This window comes from Petaurus breviceps, unplaced genomic scaffold, assembly GCF_028583685.1.
Source record: "Petaurus breviceps papuanus isolate PSGF00001 unplaced genomic scaffold, PetGlider_PUasm1.0 673, whole genome shotgun sequence".
Classification (NCBI taxonomy): Eukaryota; Metazoa; Chordata; class Mammalia; order Diprotodontia; family Petauridae; genus Petaurus; species Petaurus breviceps.
Window position 1 is genome coordinate 1,711,473 of NW_027186448.1, and position 18,770 is coordinate 1,730,242.

At 36.6% G+C, this 18,770-nt stretch overlaps 1 protein-coding gene across 3 annotated transcripts in view; it reads right to left on the minus strand.

Annotated features, from left to right (window-relative positions):
* The window catches only part of MYH10 (myosin heavy chain 10), a 214,955-nt gene that overhangs the window by 96,804 nt on the left and 99,381 nt on the right, over window positions 1-18,770 (minus strand). For all 3 annotated transcript variants that reach the window (XM_069104170.1, XM_069104168.1, XM_069104169.1), the window contains 6 exons: window positions 18,207-18,302; window positions 10,952-11,070; window positions 10,051-10,203; window positions 8,114-8,287; window positions 4,543-4,716; window positions 995-1,109 (listed from right to left, as the gene is read on the minus strand). In XM_069104170.1, coding sequence (XP_068960271.1) covers window positions 995-1,109; window positions 4,543-4,716; window positions 8,114-8,287; window positions 10,051-10,203; window positions 10,952-11,070; window positions 18,207-18,302 — 831 coding nt within the window. The remainder of the gene's footprint in view (window positions 1-994; window positions 1,110-4,542; window positions 4,717-8,113; window positions 8,288-10,050; window positions 10,204-10,951; window positions 11,071-18,206; window positions 18,303-18,770) is intronic.

An 18,770-nucleotide genomic window follows, 5' to 3' on the forward strand; every position in this document is an offset into this window, starting at 1 on the left:
GCTTCCCCTCACTTGTATTTTCTCTTATCTCTTTATTCCTTGGCTTCTGAGAAGGGATTTGGAAAAATTTCTGGGCTCTGGAGGTGCTTTCATAATAGCAGGACTGAGACAAAGCTAGGCGCAGGGCAGATACATTCAGAATAATGGAGAGTTTCCAGAGTTCCACCATATATAGCAAGGAAATGAGATGAGAACTCAAGAGGCAATGAAGAGAAGTGAATGCTGGACTTTCAGAAGCGAGGATAGTATATAGGTAATTTCTTTTTAATTGTACTTTTGTGAGCATGGACTACATTAGGCTGAAGTACCAAATCACAAAAACAATTGTACTCAGTTTTGAAAACAAATTAAATAAGTCTGTAGCAGATATTTCCAAGAGCAAAACCAGAGCAAGGGCCAGAAACAAGACGAGCAGATGCAGATACAGGGCATTCCTGTGTGTTTTGCCAGTCACTGTGCACCCCTGCACCAACCAGGTGCTCAGAAAATATAGCTTCAAGTAGGCTCTAATCAATTTTCTAATATTGCAAAATCTGAAAGGGGACAGATCTAAGGGAAGAGACTTTAACTGTGAATGAACTGTGAATTTCTGTCTTTATGATTAGCACTGGTACAAAGTGAGGGTCATTCTTTGTAAGTGTCTATGACTCTAGGTCCAGGAAATAATTAGACTAGATTTCTAAGATCCATTTCAGCTCTTATCCTATTATTTTAAGTATCCAAATTAATCCTGTAACACAATTCACCCTTGCTAGAAAACCAGGTATATGTCCAATTTTCTAAATATTTTATTTATTTTTTAAGCTGAATAATCCTGAAGATGGACAAATTCCGTTAAAACGGCAGCCCTGCTCTAGGGAGAAAAGCAGCTTCTACTTATAACTATAAAAGGCAGACTATGAGATAAAACTAAAATTTTAATGATTCCAATCAAGTTAATTATAGATACCAGATCATAAACCAATGGATGGGAAAAAGTTTATGCATTTCTTACCATCTTTCCAAAGCTCTGCAACAAATCTGTCTGATGACTGGTGTAAAAGGGTAGCTACATTGTCATTCAGAGGATCCATGTTCTTCATCAGCCACTCATCAGCCTTATAATCCACCTGTAAGAAAAGTAAGCAATAGGACTGGTCAAGTGAAATAAAAAAATTCAAGGATAAACTAAAAAACTTTAATATCTGTCTAAGAAATAGGCTAAATGGGAATCAAGATGGTGGAGTAGAAGCATGACCTCCAAGTGGCTCCGGCTTCCACCTTCCCCAAACAATGTAAAAAGGGGACTCTGAACAAACTTTGGAGCTGTAGAACCCACAAAATGACACAGAGAAGCTAACCTCCCACTGAAGACAGCCTGGCAAGCCGGCAGCAAGCGGCCAGCCCAGTGCTCTGGGAGCAGAGACCAGGCCCGGGTAAGTCAGAGGTTTTAACCCCAGGGTGGGTCTGACCAGCCACCAGCCAAAAGGACTTCAGATCAGCAGCAGCTGTGGCCATTTCCAGATTTATCAACACGTAGATATGAAGGACAAAGTGAGAGGTCAGTGCAGTCTGGACTTTGGGACCCAGTAAGTGGGAGTACGTGGCTTTTGCCCCTGGGGCAAGAAGCCGCTGAGACCCCCGACACAGCCAGCCAGCGGCACGTGGCAGCTTCAGCTCCTGGCCTGCAGAGTGTAAGGGGACCAAGCACTAGTGTGAGGGGCAATCGCTCTTGCTTTAACCTGCATGGATTTGGATTGCGGTCTAGGCTAGAAGTCCTGGGGTGCGTGACCAGCTTGCCAGAGTGTGTGGAGGCCTCAGAGAGGGCAACCATCTAATACCTCTGGCAGCTGAGAAAACCCCAGCATTTCGGACGAAAGCTCCCCTGTCTGGTGGCAGAGTCCTACTGCGGCAAAAAGCCCAGGGGTCAAGTGACTGAGGGGTGACATGACCAGAGAAAGGAAACAATGTTTTAGAAGCAGAGGGCAAAACAGAGGTTGAAAGAATCACCTCCTGAAAAAGATCCCAAAAAGAAAACTCCTAGGAATATTATAGCCAGGTTCCGGAACTCCCAGATTAAGGAGAGAATATTACAAGCAGCCAGGAAGAAACAATTTGAATATTGTGGAAATACAATCAGGATAACTCAGGATCTGGCAGCTTCTACACTGAGGGATCAAAGGGCTTGGAATAGGATATTCTGGAGGTCAAAGGAGCTGGGATTAAAACCAAGAGTCACCTACCCAGCAAAACTGAGTATCATGCTTCAGGGGAAAATATGGTCATTCAGTGGAATAGAGGACTTTCAAGCATTCTTAATGAAAAAAACAGAGTTGAATAGAAAATTTGACATTCAGATACAAGAAGCAAGAGAAGCATGAGAAGGTAAATGGGGGAAAAAAATCATAAGGAACTTATCAAAGTTGAACTATTAACATTCCTACATGGAAAAATAATTGTAACTTATGAAACTTTTCTCAGTATGAAAATAGTTGAAAGGAATAGAAATATATATATATATATGTGTGTGTGTGTATATGTCTATATATGAGGGTATATGGGCAAATGAATACATATGTGAATGTGTGTATATATACTTACAGGTATACATAGATAGAGGGCACAGGACCAATTTAACAGGAAGGGATGATACTTAAAAGGTGAAATTTAAGAGGTGAGAGAGGAATATAATGAGTGGAGATGGGGAGAGACAATGGGGTAAACTATCTCATATAGAAGAGGCAAGGGAAAATGGTTACAGTGGAGGGGAAGAATAGGAAGGCAAAAGGGAATGGGTAAACCCTATTGCCATTGAATTTGGCTTGGGGAGGCAATGAAATACACACTAAATAAGGTATCTCACCCTTCAGGGGAGTAGGGGGGAAGGGGATGAGAAGGGGGATGATGGAGGGGAGGGCAGGCTGCGGGGGGAAGTTGGAAGCATCCACTTTTGAGAAGGTACAGGATCAAAGTAGAGAATAGAACAAGTGGGAGGTAGGATAGGAGCGAGGGAAATATAGTCAGTCTTTTACAATATATCTGTATTTTATTGTTTTGCATTAGCCACACATGTACAACCTATACTAAACTGCTTATCTTCCCAGTAAGGGTGGGTGACAAGGGAGGAAGGGAATGAATCTGGAATTCAAAGTTTTAAAATCAAATGTTTAAATATATACTTATATATACTATTATTAACACTATTTTACATGTAATTGGGAAATAACATATACAGGCACTGGGGCATAGAGATCCACTGGAAAAGTTGAAAGGGGTATGGGAGAAAATATGGGAGAGAGCAGACTGGAGGAGGGGATATCCTGTGGGACTGCTATTTTGGGGTGGTGGGTAGGGGAAAAAATGGGGAGAAAATTTGTAACTCAAAATCTGGTGGAAATGAATGATGTAAATCAGAAAAAAAATAATAAAATAAAAAAATAAAAAAGAAATAGGTTAAATGGAATTTTAGGTTGTTTTAATCAGCATGGAATCCATATAATAATTTCTTTAAATATCAATTAGAACATGAACACATTCACATTTTCATTCTGCTTCACCTTCCTGAATAAATAGTTTTTAATTTTTTACTTAAGTAAAATATTTAATACAACACAAATTTAAGAAAAATATAACTAGCAAGTAGAACTAAAGGTAGCAAGTTTAGTGGCAAGACCCTTGATGGGGGTGGAGGAAAGCAGGGGCAGAAGAATGAAACACTGATGATAAAAGGGTCATTCAAGAAAGAGCACTGAGGAATTGAAAGAGCCGCCCCCACCTCCCTCCCCATGGTAATATTATAAATTATAGGGCCCAAATAACTCTTTGATATAGAGGATGGTATACACTGCAGGGAGGGATCTCCTTATTCTATGGGCCCCAAGATGAATCCTTTTTCTTTCATCTACTGTGTAATAAAATTGTTCTATATTTTGGAGTCTTATAAACCTGAGTGCTCTATGAGCTAATAGCTACCCTCCGAGGAATGCCAGATACTGAAGCTCCCAAATTCCAATTAGGAGGAAATAATAAGTTAGAAAGGTAAGAGTTCCTAAAATGTATCCAAGTTCTTTGGATCCAAACGGAAGTTCTGACATAAGTGTAATATCACTCAGAAGCAAAACAGCTTAAAAGTGGTAAAATAGTTACTTGTGGATTAGTTTTGGCCATAGATTTAATGAAGATGTTGAAATAAATGCCAGAGGCAGATAAGTACATGTTAGATTAAAGGGTCCTAAGACTAGGATCATCTTTTTGGAGGGTTACCAGGAATTTTGAAACCATTAAAATGCTAAGAAATGTTAATTAAAAATAGCACAACTCCTTGCTCATAGTATGCAACTGAGTGATTGCTGGGTTGAAATGAATTATGGAATCGAGAGAATAGAGATAAGCATGGATCTTAAATATTGAGCAGATGACATCAACTCTCTTCTATGAATTATCTAGTAATCATGTGAATGCCTTTTGGTGAGTTGGGGTATATTTTAGGAACTGGATGGCAGACTGTTGCTAATAAAGTGTTGTTATAATTATGGAAAAATCTAACTATAACATAATTCTTACCTTTCCTGCATAATGAATAATACAAAAATCTGCCTTGTCTTTTAGTTGCCTGGGTTTTTGGAACTTGGAGTGAGTGCCTTGCTCTTGAACCAGTTTTTCCACAAAAGTCTTGTCAGTAGCTTTAGGAAACCAGCACTCTTCATCCAAAAGAGCCAATACACCAGGTGGATTAGCCTAAAAATAAAAAGCAACAATTACTGACAAAATTTTATATCCATCTTAAATACTATAAATAACCCCTGTTAGGGGTTAGAAATCTGTAGTATTTCTCCTCATAATTAACAGTTTTTGTACTGTATTTTTTCATTAAGTACACAGAAAATGCTTCTCTAAGGTTAAAAGCCTGGTAATATACATAATAGGCAGATTCTTCTTTGACTAAACTAATGCTATTTGCATTACTGAAAAAGGGATGGGTATTAAACCTGACTGTATTTTCCTATATTTCACCAATATACAGAACTCCACCCCAACTAGCAAACTCTCTTTCTCATGAAACTTATAGACTTGAAGAGGTGCAAAGAGAACAAAGAAATTAAGTGACTTGCCCAGGATCACAAGCCAGAGGCACCAACATACTTTTTAATCTTAGCATTATCAGGGACTCCTCACTCAACAAATTCAATCAGTGATCAAATCTTTCCAAATGTCACAACATTTCTCACATGTGACCCTTTCTCTTTATTCACATATCACCTTAGTTCAGGTCCTTATCTCTTACCTAACTTATTCCAACAGCTCCTCTATTTGCTACCCCTGCATCGGGTATTATAAGAAACTTCCTAAATGTTGCTGCCAAAGATTTTTGTTGCTATTGTTTAGTCACTCAGACATCCCCAACTCTACATAGCCTGCATGAACTTCATCCATGGGTTTTTCTTAGTTAAGTTGCTGGAGTGGTTGGCCATTTCCTTCTCCAGTGTGTCTTCATTTTACAGATGAGAAAACCAAGGCTAACAGAGGTTAAATGACTTGCCAAGGGTCACACACCTGAATATCTGAGGCTGAATTTGAACTTGGATCTTCCTGACTCCAGACCCAGTGCTCTATCCACTACACCTGCCAGCTACCCCACAGACAAAAATGCCACTACTCTACTTACAGAACTCCAAATGCAGTGGCTCTCTATGACTTCTAGGATAAAATATGAACTCCTCTATTAGCTTTTAAAGCCCTCCACAGCTTGACTCCAACCTGACTTTTCCAGTATCATTATTATTGTTTCTCTTACACTGGGCAATCCAAACAAGCTGGACTATTGTTCACACAGGATGATCTAGGTCCAATCTCCACCCCTTTGCTTTGGCTGTCCTCTGTGCCTGCAAAGAACTCTCCTTCTTGTGCCCCCCCCCCGGCACTGAATCTCTTTCCTCCTTCAAGATACAGCTTAAGCATTACCTTTCATAAATAGCCTTTCCTAATTATTCCCAACTTAGAGACCACCTTCCAGAAGTACCTTGTATTTAATAACTTTGTAATTCTCTTTAATCTATCTACATAAATACTTTTTGTGTGTATAAATGATATGTATATGTGTACTTAGTGCCACCCCCCCTTTTGATTAGGGATTTTTACTTATTATATTTGTGTGCTCCTACTTAGTATTAGGTAGGTATTTAATAAATGTTTGTTCATTGATTAAAGTAGGATCTGAAGGAAGAGCCTGGGTCTTTCTGGCTCTGACTTTCTATCCATTACCTCATGATACCTCTCCTCTGAACTATATAATATTTCAAATTATACAACTTTGTTTGATTAGTGATAATGAATCCCCTGAAGATCATTCAAATCCACGTTGCATATTTCCCTTGCCCAAATTTTACATAAATATAGCTTTCAATAATGCAGATTCAAATGCATGTGACCACTTCAGGGAACTCATTGTGTGCACTACTCAGGGTCTAGCTGTAGCAACTTTAATGTAAAGGAAGAGGGTTGTAAAGGAAGGCAGATAGGTATGATGGTAAAAATCTTAAGACAGTGGATTCAGAAAGCTATGTGAGCCCTTGGCCATGTAATTTTGCTTCTAGGACCTGTAGTTTTTTCCTCTACAAAAGAAATGTTCCTTAAAAGTCAAATCCTGTGAAAACTATACTGTATTTTAAGTGTCCCTCCTCTGACACCCCATACTCCCAAACCCCAATATTTTTTCTGCTTTGAAACAGTAACCAAAGATAACAGAAGAAGCTCTTTAAGAATTGCCTATTTGTCTGTTTCATGTCAAACAAAAAAGTTAAATTAGAAGTGACTATTCATCACTGGCAGGAGGTAAGGGAGAGGAATCAAGTGAGCACTCTCTTCATCCCCATCACCTTCCTTGGGTCAGGGCTATGTGAAAAGGACATAGATCATAAATATACACCAAATTATTTTTGCTTCATAAAAGTATCCTTTTTTTTTTAAAGCTCTGACTCTAGTACTATACAAACTTACAAATAAACTTGTAAACATTTGAAGAATTCCAAACATTTCTTCCAAAATGGAAAGAATCAGTGTCATAACTCTAGAATTGAATGGGACCTCAGAAGTCATCCCCTCTAATAATTTTAGAGATGAGGAAATTATGCTATAGAAACTAAGACCACATAAGTAGTTAGTGTCAGAGGAGGGACTCCTAGGATTAGTCATGTCCCTGTATCCAGAGCTATTTGATTAGAAAACAATTAATTATATATTAGCAGCAAAGAGGAACTACGTTAATACTTGAAACATAAATTAATGGTTTTGAAACACTGAACAGCCATTGGAGATTATGGAAATCTCCTTCCTAAGGACTTTTAACTAAACCGTTTTCCATCTCCATAGTTTGGGTATAATTATGCTTAAATAGGACTAACAGTCTTAAGGGGAAGAAGGGGCAGGTAGATATTATTCCTTTTCTTTCACAGCATTTCAAACACACATAGAAAGATTGGTTAATTTGGAACTAAGAATAGTATCATGAATTTGATTATGTATATTTTGTGAGAACTTGAATATTTTCTGACAATCACACAGAGAGGCAGCCTGGGATCGTGGGTAGAAAGCCTGCCTAGGAGTCAGGAAGTCCATATTTAAGTCTCACGTCTGACCCATCCTTCCTAGATGACACCTGGACAAATCACTTAATATCTCAGTGCCGCAGATAATTCTCTAAGAACATAAGTTGCCACACAAATGCTGATCTGAATGGGTACAAGGAGTTTCTTGTCCAAAGCGATATAATAATAAAATCACAGGTCCAATAGAAGACATTTTGCCCACATTCTCAAGTAATAAGTACACAATAACTACATAAATAGAAAGGACTCCTTGTGGCATGCCTTAAGAAACTGAATATAGTAAAAGAACTTGACTATCAAATACTGAATATTACTACCATTATAAAATTTAAACTAATTGAATTTCTAGATATTTCTGGCAATAGAGTAAGAACAGAGGAAAATTATGAGAAGCTGCCTACCCTATAACTATTAACTATAGTGTAGGTCTAAGAACCCCATTTCCTGTGCCCGCTCCACTATCTGACTTCTGTAACTGCCACCTGAATGTGAATGAATATATAAAACTAGGTAAAAATGAGCATTCTTACTGGTCGTTCTATTAAATCAATGCAGGGCTGCAGATCTAGTCCAAAATCAATAAAATTCCACTCAATGCCTTCCCGTTGGTATTCTTCTTGCTCGAGGACAAACATGGTGTGATTGAACAACTGCTGTAATTTCTCATTGGTATAGTTGATGCAGAGTTGCTCGAAGGAATTCAACTGTAAAAGTGTTGAAGAAAGAATGAGGTTCTAAAAGGCTATTTTCCAAAAATAAAAACAAATATGCAGGCTACAGGAGAGATCAAGTAATTAAGTAATCAGTGTTAAATCATGAAAAAGTAAAGGAGAAAAGAAGGTTATATCTTTGACAATTATGGATAAGGGAAGAACTTTTTTTTTTGGAGGGGGGAAGGCAAGGCATTTGGGGTTAAGTGACTTGCCCAAGGTCACATAGCTAGTTAAGTGTCAAGTGTCTGAGGCCGGATTTGAACTTAGGTCCTCCTGACTCCAGGGCCAGTGCTCTGCTCACTGAACCACCTAGCTGCCCCAAAGGAAGAACTTCTAACAAGATAGAATTAAAGAGATTATGGAATCTTAGATTCAGAGTTATAAGGAACTAAAGATGTTATCTATTCCATCTCTCTCCATTTATAGATGAGGAAAATGAAGCCTAGGGATGTAGTGAGTTGCCAAAGGTCACACTAGTATTTGAGTGCCAAAGAAGGTATTTGAACTCAGTTTCTTCATTTGTAGAAAGCGGAAATTAATCTAGATGACCTTGGCCTTTCAGCTTCCAGATCTATGTAAATAGGAAAGAATAGACAATATTGATCATGGAAATTTAAAAGGTTTTTGAATAAATAAAATCAGTGCCTCTAGAATCAGAGGAAAAATAATACAGATTGGAAAAAAAATTTAAACCAATCATAAAGTATGACAATACAAATCTACAGGGCACTGTTAAAATCCATAGGACTGAATACCATTCAAAAAGACAAATAAATGATCAAAGGATATGAATGGTTTTCAAAAGAAATGTAACTTATCAACCATCCATAAGAAAAACTGTTCAAAATCATTAATGAAAAAAAATTAAAATTAAAAAAAGCAACTCAGTTATCACCTCATATTGATCAAATTATCATATTAAGTAAAAGACAGAAAAATTCCATGTTAGAACAACTGTACAGAAGACAGGCTCAAAAAATCTGTTCTGGTCAAGCTATAAATTAGCCAACTATTCAGAAAGACAATTTCAAATTAAGCAACATAATTATTAAGCTGTTTATACTAAGTAGTAAAGAGGTCTTATTACAGGGATTATACTTCAAATAGATTAATGATAGCAAAAAAAAATGCTTTTTATCAGTATTATCCTAGACTACTCACTCACTATGCATCACCTGATCTATCCAATTAATTACTAAACCTTATCATTTTTACTTGTGTAACATCTTTCACGTTCAATTCCTTCTCTCTACTGATACTGATCTCTTTCTCAAAGCTATCCCCTTTATACATTTCTATTAAAACATTTACTTTAAGTGCAAATCTGACTCCCCTACTCAATGAATTCTAGAAGCTTCTTATTGCTCCGGGAATAAAGCATCAATTTCTCTCATTAATTTTTAAATCCCTTTACAACTTGACTCCAATCTATATTTCTAGTCTCAGTAGACATTACTCCCCCTCCTGCAAAAGCCAAAAAGGTATCTCTGTTCCTCACATGACGTAACACCTCCCACTTCACCATTAGGGTGAGGTTTAGAGAATGACAGTTATAGTCAGATAGAAGTAAGTAAAAGTTTCTGATTGAGAAAGTAGAACACTTGTGGGGTAACTATGAGATCTAAGGTGTTGGGGGCAGGTTTGACACTGGCACCCTAACCGTTCAGGTTCAATGTCAACATGAAATGAAGTACCGACTAGTCACTAAACAAAAGTTGTCAATAAAAATAATTTAAATTAACATTTTGAAATACCTCAAAAATTTCAAACCCAGCTATATCCAGAATCCCAATGAAAGATGCCCCTTGTCGTTTGGTCCTATCCAGGGCTTTATTGATTCGATGAACAAGCCAGCGAAAAAGACGTTCATAGGTAGCTTTTGCCAGTGCTTCCACAGCAAAATCGGCCTGAAAATCAAAATGCATGAAACATTTAACTTGAGAAATTTCAACTGAGCAGTAATAAGTGATTTAGAATAATGGGGAATGGATTTTTGTACAATTAGTGTAAATATGACTGGATATAGGGGGTCAAAAGACTTAAGGACTGGCTTTGGCATGTATATGTTCTGTAACACTAAGCAACTTATCTTTCAGAGTCAACTTAATTAGCTTCCTGACTGACAAGGCTGTTGTGAATATAAAATATTATTATTGTTTGATTAAGGTGACATTTTAGAAAAAAAGTATTCTTAAAAAACAGGCAAATTTTTGAAAGGGAATATGAGCAATAACATGAAGAGGCAATGTGATAATATGGAGATCTGTCCTCCAAATCTGGAAGATCTGTGTTTGAATCCTGCCTATGACATACTACTAGCTATGTTAGTTTAGGTAAATCATTTAATCTCTCAGTGTCCCAGTTGCTAAGACCAAGTTTCAGAACAGTTACTGATATTTCCTCACTAGGAGTTTCTCACACTAATGGAATCATGAAAACAAAAAAGCCAAATACAAACAAAGGGAAAAAAAAGTTGCTTAGTTTTCATACTTTCTTGACTTTGAAAAGTTAAAAAAAATAAGAGTAGAAAGAACAGAGATAGAGGATCAATGTCCTAAGAATATCTAGATGATTGAAATTTGTATTCTTTCAATGCTACATGCCAAGAGGTGGATCACTTAAAGAAAATATAGAAAAAATCATTACTAAACTTACTTGTTCCTTGGTTTGGGCTTTCTGGACATAATCTCTGCCAACCTTGATCCGAGGAGTAAGAATGGCACGAGTGAATTCCATTACATTCATCCCCAGAAGATGACAGAGTTTCTGTGCAACTGAAATGTTACAAGATATAACCTTTAAAAATACTGTGAACTCTGATTATCAACCAGTCCTACTACCAGTGGCGACCAACATTTTATCATTTTTATAAGGCAATAGTGACTAAAAAAGGAAACACAAACACTTAATAAATCACACTGAAACAACTATAAAGTAACACTTTTCACTTATGACAGACCAAGTATAATAAATGGCACTTAACAGGGACAAAGGTAAGGGTCTACACTTAAGAAATATGAATTTTCACAAGCACAGAAAGAGGCAGATGTTGTTAGACAACAAGATGTGTCCTGGGAGTCGTAATACTTGGGGAGGTAAATGAGTTAAGAATGTGATAAGGCATTCATAAATGCAAAAAACTGATGTGTAGGGGCGGCTAGGTGGTACAATGAATAGAGCACCAGCCCTGGAGTCAGGAGGACCTGAGTTCAAATCCAGCCTCAGATACTTGACACACTTACTAGCCGTGTGACTTTGGGGAAGTCACTTAACCCCAACTGCTCTCTAAAAAGCAAAAAAACCCCAAACAAACAAAAAAAACTGATGTGTATTTCTACCCTCCCCTCTCCAATTACCAAGAACTGAGCTTAGAAAGGATGGATATTACAAGATGTTTTCTGGAACAACATACTTAAACTGGCAGATCCAAGAAAAACAGAGAGGAGAGAAAAATACAGAGCTGAACATAAATAGAGGCAAGGATCAAGAAATAAGAAACATGAGGAAAAAAATAGAAAAGAGACAAAATGAAAGGCATACCTAAAAGGTAAATAGTATTTTGGTATGATTAATTCAAGTAATTCTATATTATTTAATAAGTGCTCTTCTAATGAGCTTTGCCATGAGGAATGAGTGATCCTAGATTTTCTAAGTTCTCTCAAGTTGTAACTGCTGAAAGACCTTCAAGTATAGACTTGATAAACAGACTTAGATGGAATAGTTAACGACATATTGAGATGTTCGTTATGGGAGGGCTGGCCAATAGGTATTATTTTTAAATTGTCTACTAGGGAAAAGAATGATTCTGATGAAATCACAATAAGACATATTTTACACTTTTGTTGTTTTTCAATTGTTTCCAACTTCATGACCTCATTTGGGGTTTTCTTGGCAAACATATATAGCACAAAACTCAATATTCACAGCATTGAGTGTGACTATGACTATGCTAGCACAGTTCTAAATCGCAAAATATAATAGACTCTCCACATAGAAGACAGAAGCAAAGCATTTATTCATACATCAGAAAACATAGCAACAAAGAAGTTAATATATCATAACACAGCAGGGAGTCACACCATCTTTTAGCCTTCCCATAAACACTCACAAGCCTATCTGTCTCCTTGCCTACATTCTCTCCTCTCCCTCCATGCTAACTGCTCTGACTCACAGCTTCCTCTGGGTTCTGCTTTACCCATTCAGCAAGCTCCTGTGACCATGTGATTACATTCAGCCTATGAAGGTACAGGAAAAATCTTCAAATTCCCTTAGGACTACTAAGGGGTAGGGAAGATCTTCAAATTACCATTACCATTACAAGACACTGCAGTGAGTTGTCATTTCCTTCTCCAGGTCATTTTACAGGTGAAGAAACTGAGGTAAACAGTGTAAAGTGACTTGCCCAGGGTCACAAAGCTACTGCATAATACCATATTTGAACCCATGAAGATGAGTTTCTGGCAAAACTGACACAAAAAGTATTATTTATGTAAATAAATATAAATAGAGGTAGCAAAAAGACTAGCTCCCTAACTAGTCTCAAACCCAGGAAGACCGACCTCATTTGAGCCTGGGAAGTCACTCAACTTCTCAGTACTCTTGGCAACTCTAAAAGATTCTAAGTTCCAGAAAAGGGGCTGACTTTCATTGGTAGGAGGAACTACATGATCCTAGCGTCCTTTATGCAGACAAAATCACAGGTCTAAATCCTTATCACTAAAGTTTTATGTGTCAAACAACCATTCCAAATTAAAACTAAACAAATGATAGTTATTACAATTGTTATATTTAAAAGGTAAATCTTGAATTAGAATTCAGATTTTCTAATTGTTAGACTGGTGGTCTTTACACTAATGCTGCTGTGGGTGAAAAAAGTAAAAGCGTTAAGTCTAGTCATTCTTTTTCTTCTTTTAAAGCAACCTAAATTTATTTTAAAAAGTAAAAACCTTTCTTGGCATGAAGGCCATACAAAAACAAGCAGAGGGAAGTTTACTGACTCCTGCTCAGAGATGTTCAGAGATAGTTGGCCTATCTTCCTTAGTCTACTCTTTTCTAGACTAAGCATTTCCAATTCCTTCATTATTTACTTGCTTATTTAATAGTTAATTAATTACTTAAATCTGAAAGTTCTCAATTCCTCTTTAGGAACTGTCTTCAGAGCCTATAAAGCATAGGGGAAAAACTAGGCAGTATTTTGTTGTTCTATGGAATCAAAGGGTGCTTTTCCCCCCTTTTTAAAAGATAACACAATAAAATAGTGGAATCTTATATTCTGTGTACCTCTCAGTCAACTGTGTTGGGCTGCAATATTCTTTTTAGAATTTAAACTCATCTGTAAAATCTTAACACAATGATGGAATAACAAGCATCATCATTTCATAAAACAGACAGAAACAGCAGACAAAAAAAGAAGTTTAAAGATTGGCAAGAGACTAAGCAGTCATCCCAAGGGCACTTAAGAATGCTACTGCATGTACAAGATGAAAAATAAACTAAAAATTTTTTTTTGCTTTTTGGAGTTAAAGTCACTTGGGGGGTTAAGTGGGGTTAAGTGACTTGCCCAAGGTCACATGGCTACTTTTGCATTAAGTATCTGATGCCAGATTTGAACTCAGGTCCTCCTGACTCCAGGGCCGGTGCTCTATTCACTGCACCACCTAGCCACCCCACAAGATGATAAATATAAAAGTGTCAAGGTGTTTATCAGAAGTTCTTTATTAACAAGGACAATGGTACCACCATTTTTGGCCTCACTATCAATAGAGGATTCACATATGTTACTTTCGTAAATGAAAATGGCATTGAGAAAAACAATCATGGGAAGTTAAGGCTGGACAAAGAACACAGAGAACATGGCCCTTCTGTAAGTTCCAAAATTTTCCTTAACTCTAAGCTAGTAAATTCACTTTAGATTCCTGCCAATAGCCAAGTCTGGAGTCATGAAGACTCATCTTCCTGAGTTCAAATCTGGTGAGAGGCAGTTACTAGATGTGTGACCACTTAATCTTGTTTCAAACAGCCTTAGTTCCTCATCTGTAAAATGAGCTGGAGAAGGAAATGGCAAATCACTACAGTATCTTTGCCAAGAAAATCCCAAATGGGGTCACAAAGAGTCAGACAAGACTTTAACAACTCGACAAGAACGTTTCTAAAAGGAAGCAGGGATCACGAAGACCAATATGGCTTCACCAAGAACAGGTCATATCAGACAAGCTTTATCATCTTTTTTGAAAAAGTAACAAAGACTGATAGATGAGAAAATGCCATACTTTATCTAGATTTTAACAAAGCTTATCACATTATGCTTGTGGGAAAGACAGGTAGCTATACAAGAAAATGGATTTGGAAACTGGCTGTGTACCCTTGTGCCAGTTCTAGGTCAGCTAGGTTGCCAGTAAGGTGTTCAGATTTTTATCACTGACATGAAAAACATCAGCATATTTATCAGAACTGTAAATGACACAAAGCTGAGAGGAACAGCTTGTACAATGGATTCTAGGGTAATAAACATCTTGACAGGTTACAATATTGGGCTAAATAAAGGATAACATTTTGTGGAGGAAAATTTAAATTCTTATGCTTGAGGTAAAAAAAAAATTACACTACTACAAAACAAGTATAAAAATGGAAACAGTGTGGCTAGACAGCAATTCACCTAAAAAAAAGATGTGGGGTTTTAGTAAACTGCAAACTTAAAAAAAAAAAGTAAAAAGAATGATATGGGAACCAGTAAGGCAAGTGAAATCATGGGCTACCTTGATAAGGCATAACTTACAAAATGGTGAATGTAAGGGTCCTGTAGTTAAACCGTTATCTGGAATACTGTTTTCAGTTCTAATTACCACAGTCTAGAAAGCACAGAGCCTTGAGACCGTGTCATATAAGGATAACCTGACAAAACTAGGGATGGTTGGCTTAGACAACAGAATACTTGAGGGGAGTACAAGAGCTGTTCTGAAGTGCTAGAAGGCCTGCTGATATGTGGAAGAGAATTAAACATGCTCAACCTGGCTCCAAAAGACAGAAGCAGAAACATCAAAGTTTCAAAGAAGCATATTTAGGTTTGAAACAAATGAAGCTTCCTAACAATTAGCACTCTTCCAAAGTTGGATGTACTTTCATAGTAAATGGTAGATTTACATACACACTGGAGGTAGTCATTGTTACTCAAGTATGGCTGGACTAGATGGTCCCTACCCTTCCTACTACTTTGAGAGTTTACTAAAGTAAATTCTAGTAACAATAATTTATTACTTAATAGGATCTAAATAGCTAATAAAACAAAAATTCAAAAGTCAATCATTTCACAGGGCAGTGTGGAAGCATATTAAAAGCTTCCTTTCAGTTTCCCCTCAAAAGATTTAGAAATATTTCTCCAATCTAAAAACCCTTTCCAAGAGTGGCTCCTTAGGTGAGTATGGTAATGACTATATGGTAATCCAGAGCAAGACTCTTCTTTAAGGAAGTGCATTAAGGGTCAAAACCAAATTTTTAACAAAGAATTACACTTGTCTTCTTGAGATTCTTCCTTTTCCTACACCCAGAAGGACCCGTCCCTATGATCCCCTAAGGAGTATGTAGTCATTTCTCCATTCAGAAAAAATTAAAATATTAATAAGAGAGAGCAAGGCCTTTTGATTACTTCCAGAGAACATTTGAAAAGAGGAAACAAGGTGACTATTCTGGAATGTTAAGTTGAAACTGCATTCTAATAATATTACAACCTTTTCTAATACTGTTACCTCAAATCATCTTGGGGTAGAAATATGTGTGGAGAGAGGAAAGACTATGGGGGGAGGGATAGAAAAGACTATGCCAGTTTGAACCTGTCTCTGAAGTAGAAATGCCTAGATATTAGATTTAGATAAAAGGCTTGTGATTAAAACACAGTACCGAAATAATATTTTTTCTTTAACAAAGTTAACAGTTCACAGCAAAACGACTATGATTCATGGGACAAATGCAAGAAACAGAACAAAAAAAGAAAATGAACCAGTATATAGATATATTCTTTCCATCCATGCAATCACACATGATTTTAAGAATTTAGGACAAATGAGGTACCACAATGAGTAGCTAGCTACACATCTTACATATGTTGTGTTAACATGTTTTACTTCATTTGGTCTTTTCTTTCAAAAACAAACAATAAAATCCACAACTGAAACTTTCAAAAATAAACAAAAATTGTACAAAGTTTTAAGCCTTCTCTAAACAACAAAGACATTAAACAACTAGATGGCACAGTAAATAGAATGCTGAGTACCTGGAGTCACTGGCCTCAGAAACAGATACTTATTAGCTGTGTAAACTTCAGCAAGTCATTTAACCTCTGTTTGCCCCAGTTTCCCCATATGTAAAGTGGGGATAATGATAGCACCTGCCCCCAGGGAGGTGGCAAGAATAAAATGAGATAACTGTAAAGCACTAGTACAGTGCCAGATACATGGTAAGTGTTACATAATTGTTAGCCATGATAATTATCCTTACTGGCCTCTACAAATGAAGCATTCCCTAGCAGCCCTCAAAACAAAAGTGCTTTGGACTTAACAAGGAACTAAGCACAAAAGCTGAGCTTCAGTGAGAAATATATGTATATAATAAGAAAAATCACATGCACTATATAAAGTTTGAAAATATACTATAAATTTTTTAAAAAGAAAGCACACTTTTGTTTTTTTCTCCTCTCTAGGTACTGAGGATATAGTATACGGCAAGAAAACACGACAGGGTAAGACAATTAGATGCACGTGAGTCACTGAAAGACTCCAAGTATCAGTGAAACAGAAGGTTGGTATTAAAGCTGGAAGGGTCCTCAGCAATCAAATTCAGTCACTCTCTTCCAGATGAGAAGGTGAAGTCCACAGTTATATAAGGGGTAAGCAGCATTTCCTCAGCAAAACCTGAGCTCTATTGTGTGTTAATATAAAGAGATGTGATATGAAAGAAAACAAAATAATATACACCAGCATATTCCTTTTAATCCTGAGATACCCTCAGTCATATATTTAATAGTTTAGAAACTAGGAGCTCTGTAATTGACAATTCCTAAGACTGGAATAAGAACCAAGTGAAGCATCAAGGGTAATGACAAGTTTCTTAAAAATAGATTCATAAAACACAAACAGGTTTTCAAGGCAGGGCATGAATGGAGCTTCTTTTTAACAGGCAGTGTGACAGTGGATAGAGAGCTCCAGTTTCTAAACTGATCACTTGACCTCTCAGTGATCTAAGTAACTCTCTTAGAATACAAGTCTAAAGAGGTGTCAACCTGCTTGATATAGGGAGTTTCCCTATCCAGGAGTTGCATAAAAATAATGAAATTACAAGTCCAGTCTTTATCCTTATTTAAAAGACACAGTAAAAATCACAGGAAGCAGGAGTAGTACACGAAGTCTACACTACTTGTCATTTACTTAAGCTTGAACGTTTTATAATAGTAAAATATTTTATGATATGCTCTTATTTGAACCTCATAACAACACTGTAAGGTAGGTACTAGTATTATTCCCATTTGACAGATAAGGAAACTGAGATGGAAGGAGGTTAAGTGACTTGCCTAGGGTCATCACATAGCTACTATATGTCTGAGGTCACATTTGAACTTAGTCTTGCTGATTCCAATTCCACAATTCTATCCAATATACCACCTAGCTGTCTATGAAACAAAAATAATTTCTCTAAGTTGTTTGTAATTGAGTTTTGTAATTAATTTTGGCATTTCTGTGCTGAAAATGATGGATTTATATGTAAAAACTGTGATGACTATCTCCAGAAGATACTCTGAAAAAAATTCTTCATGAAGAACATTTTAGTTATATGATAAAGAGTTAAATGTTTTTCTCCTTTCTAAATCTCATATTTATTAACATCTTTTATAATCAAAATTAAAATGATTTCATTAGGTTACCTGTGTTTTCTGGCATCGAAGCTTGATCAGTATTCCTCTCTTTTTTAAAGGAGATGTTTCCAAACTGTAGCACTGAAGACACTACTTTAAGCATTGCTATGTTAAAAGGTAAATGTAAAAATTATTAACAAAAAATTTTTTTTAATCAAACTGAGCTAGTGATACAATCAAATTAGCCCCAAAATTTCTCAATGTTCATTCTTAAGCTTATAATTCCTATTACAGGTAAGCAAACCCAAAGCTTAAAAAAAAAAAAAAAAAGCATGAGATTTTTTGCTAATTGTATCCCATTTTGGATCTAGTCAATACAATAAAATAAAATTAAGAATTTACAGCCTATAAACATTATATACTAGAGAACAAACATGAAAAATTGTAGTTCCTGTTTACAAGAACTTACAGGCTATGAGGATTACAGGCTACACTCTGATTAAAGGTTATAGGGTGTTTGACTGAGGCAAAGGAGAACTCCTCTGAGTTTCCAAAAGAACTTTTAAAAAAGTAAAGAAAATGTGAAGAGGGGAGAGCACTTTCAGTTGAGAAAGATAACACAATCCCTTAGCT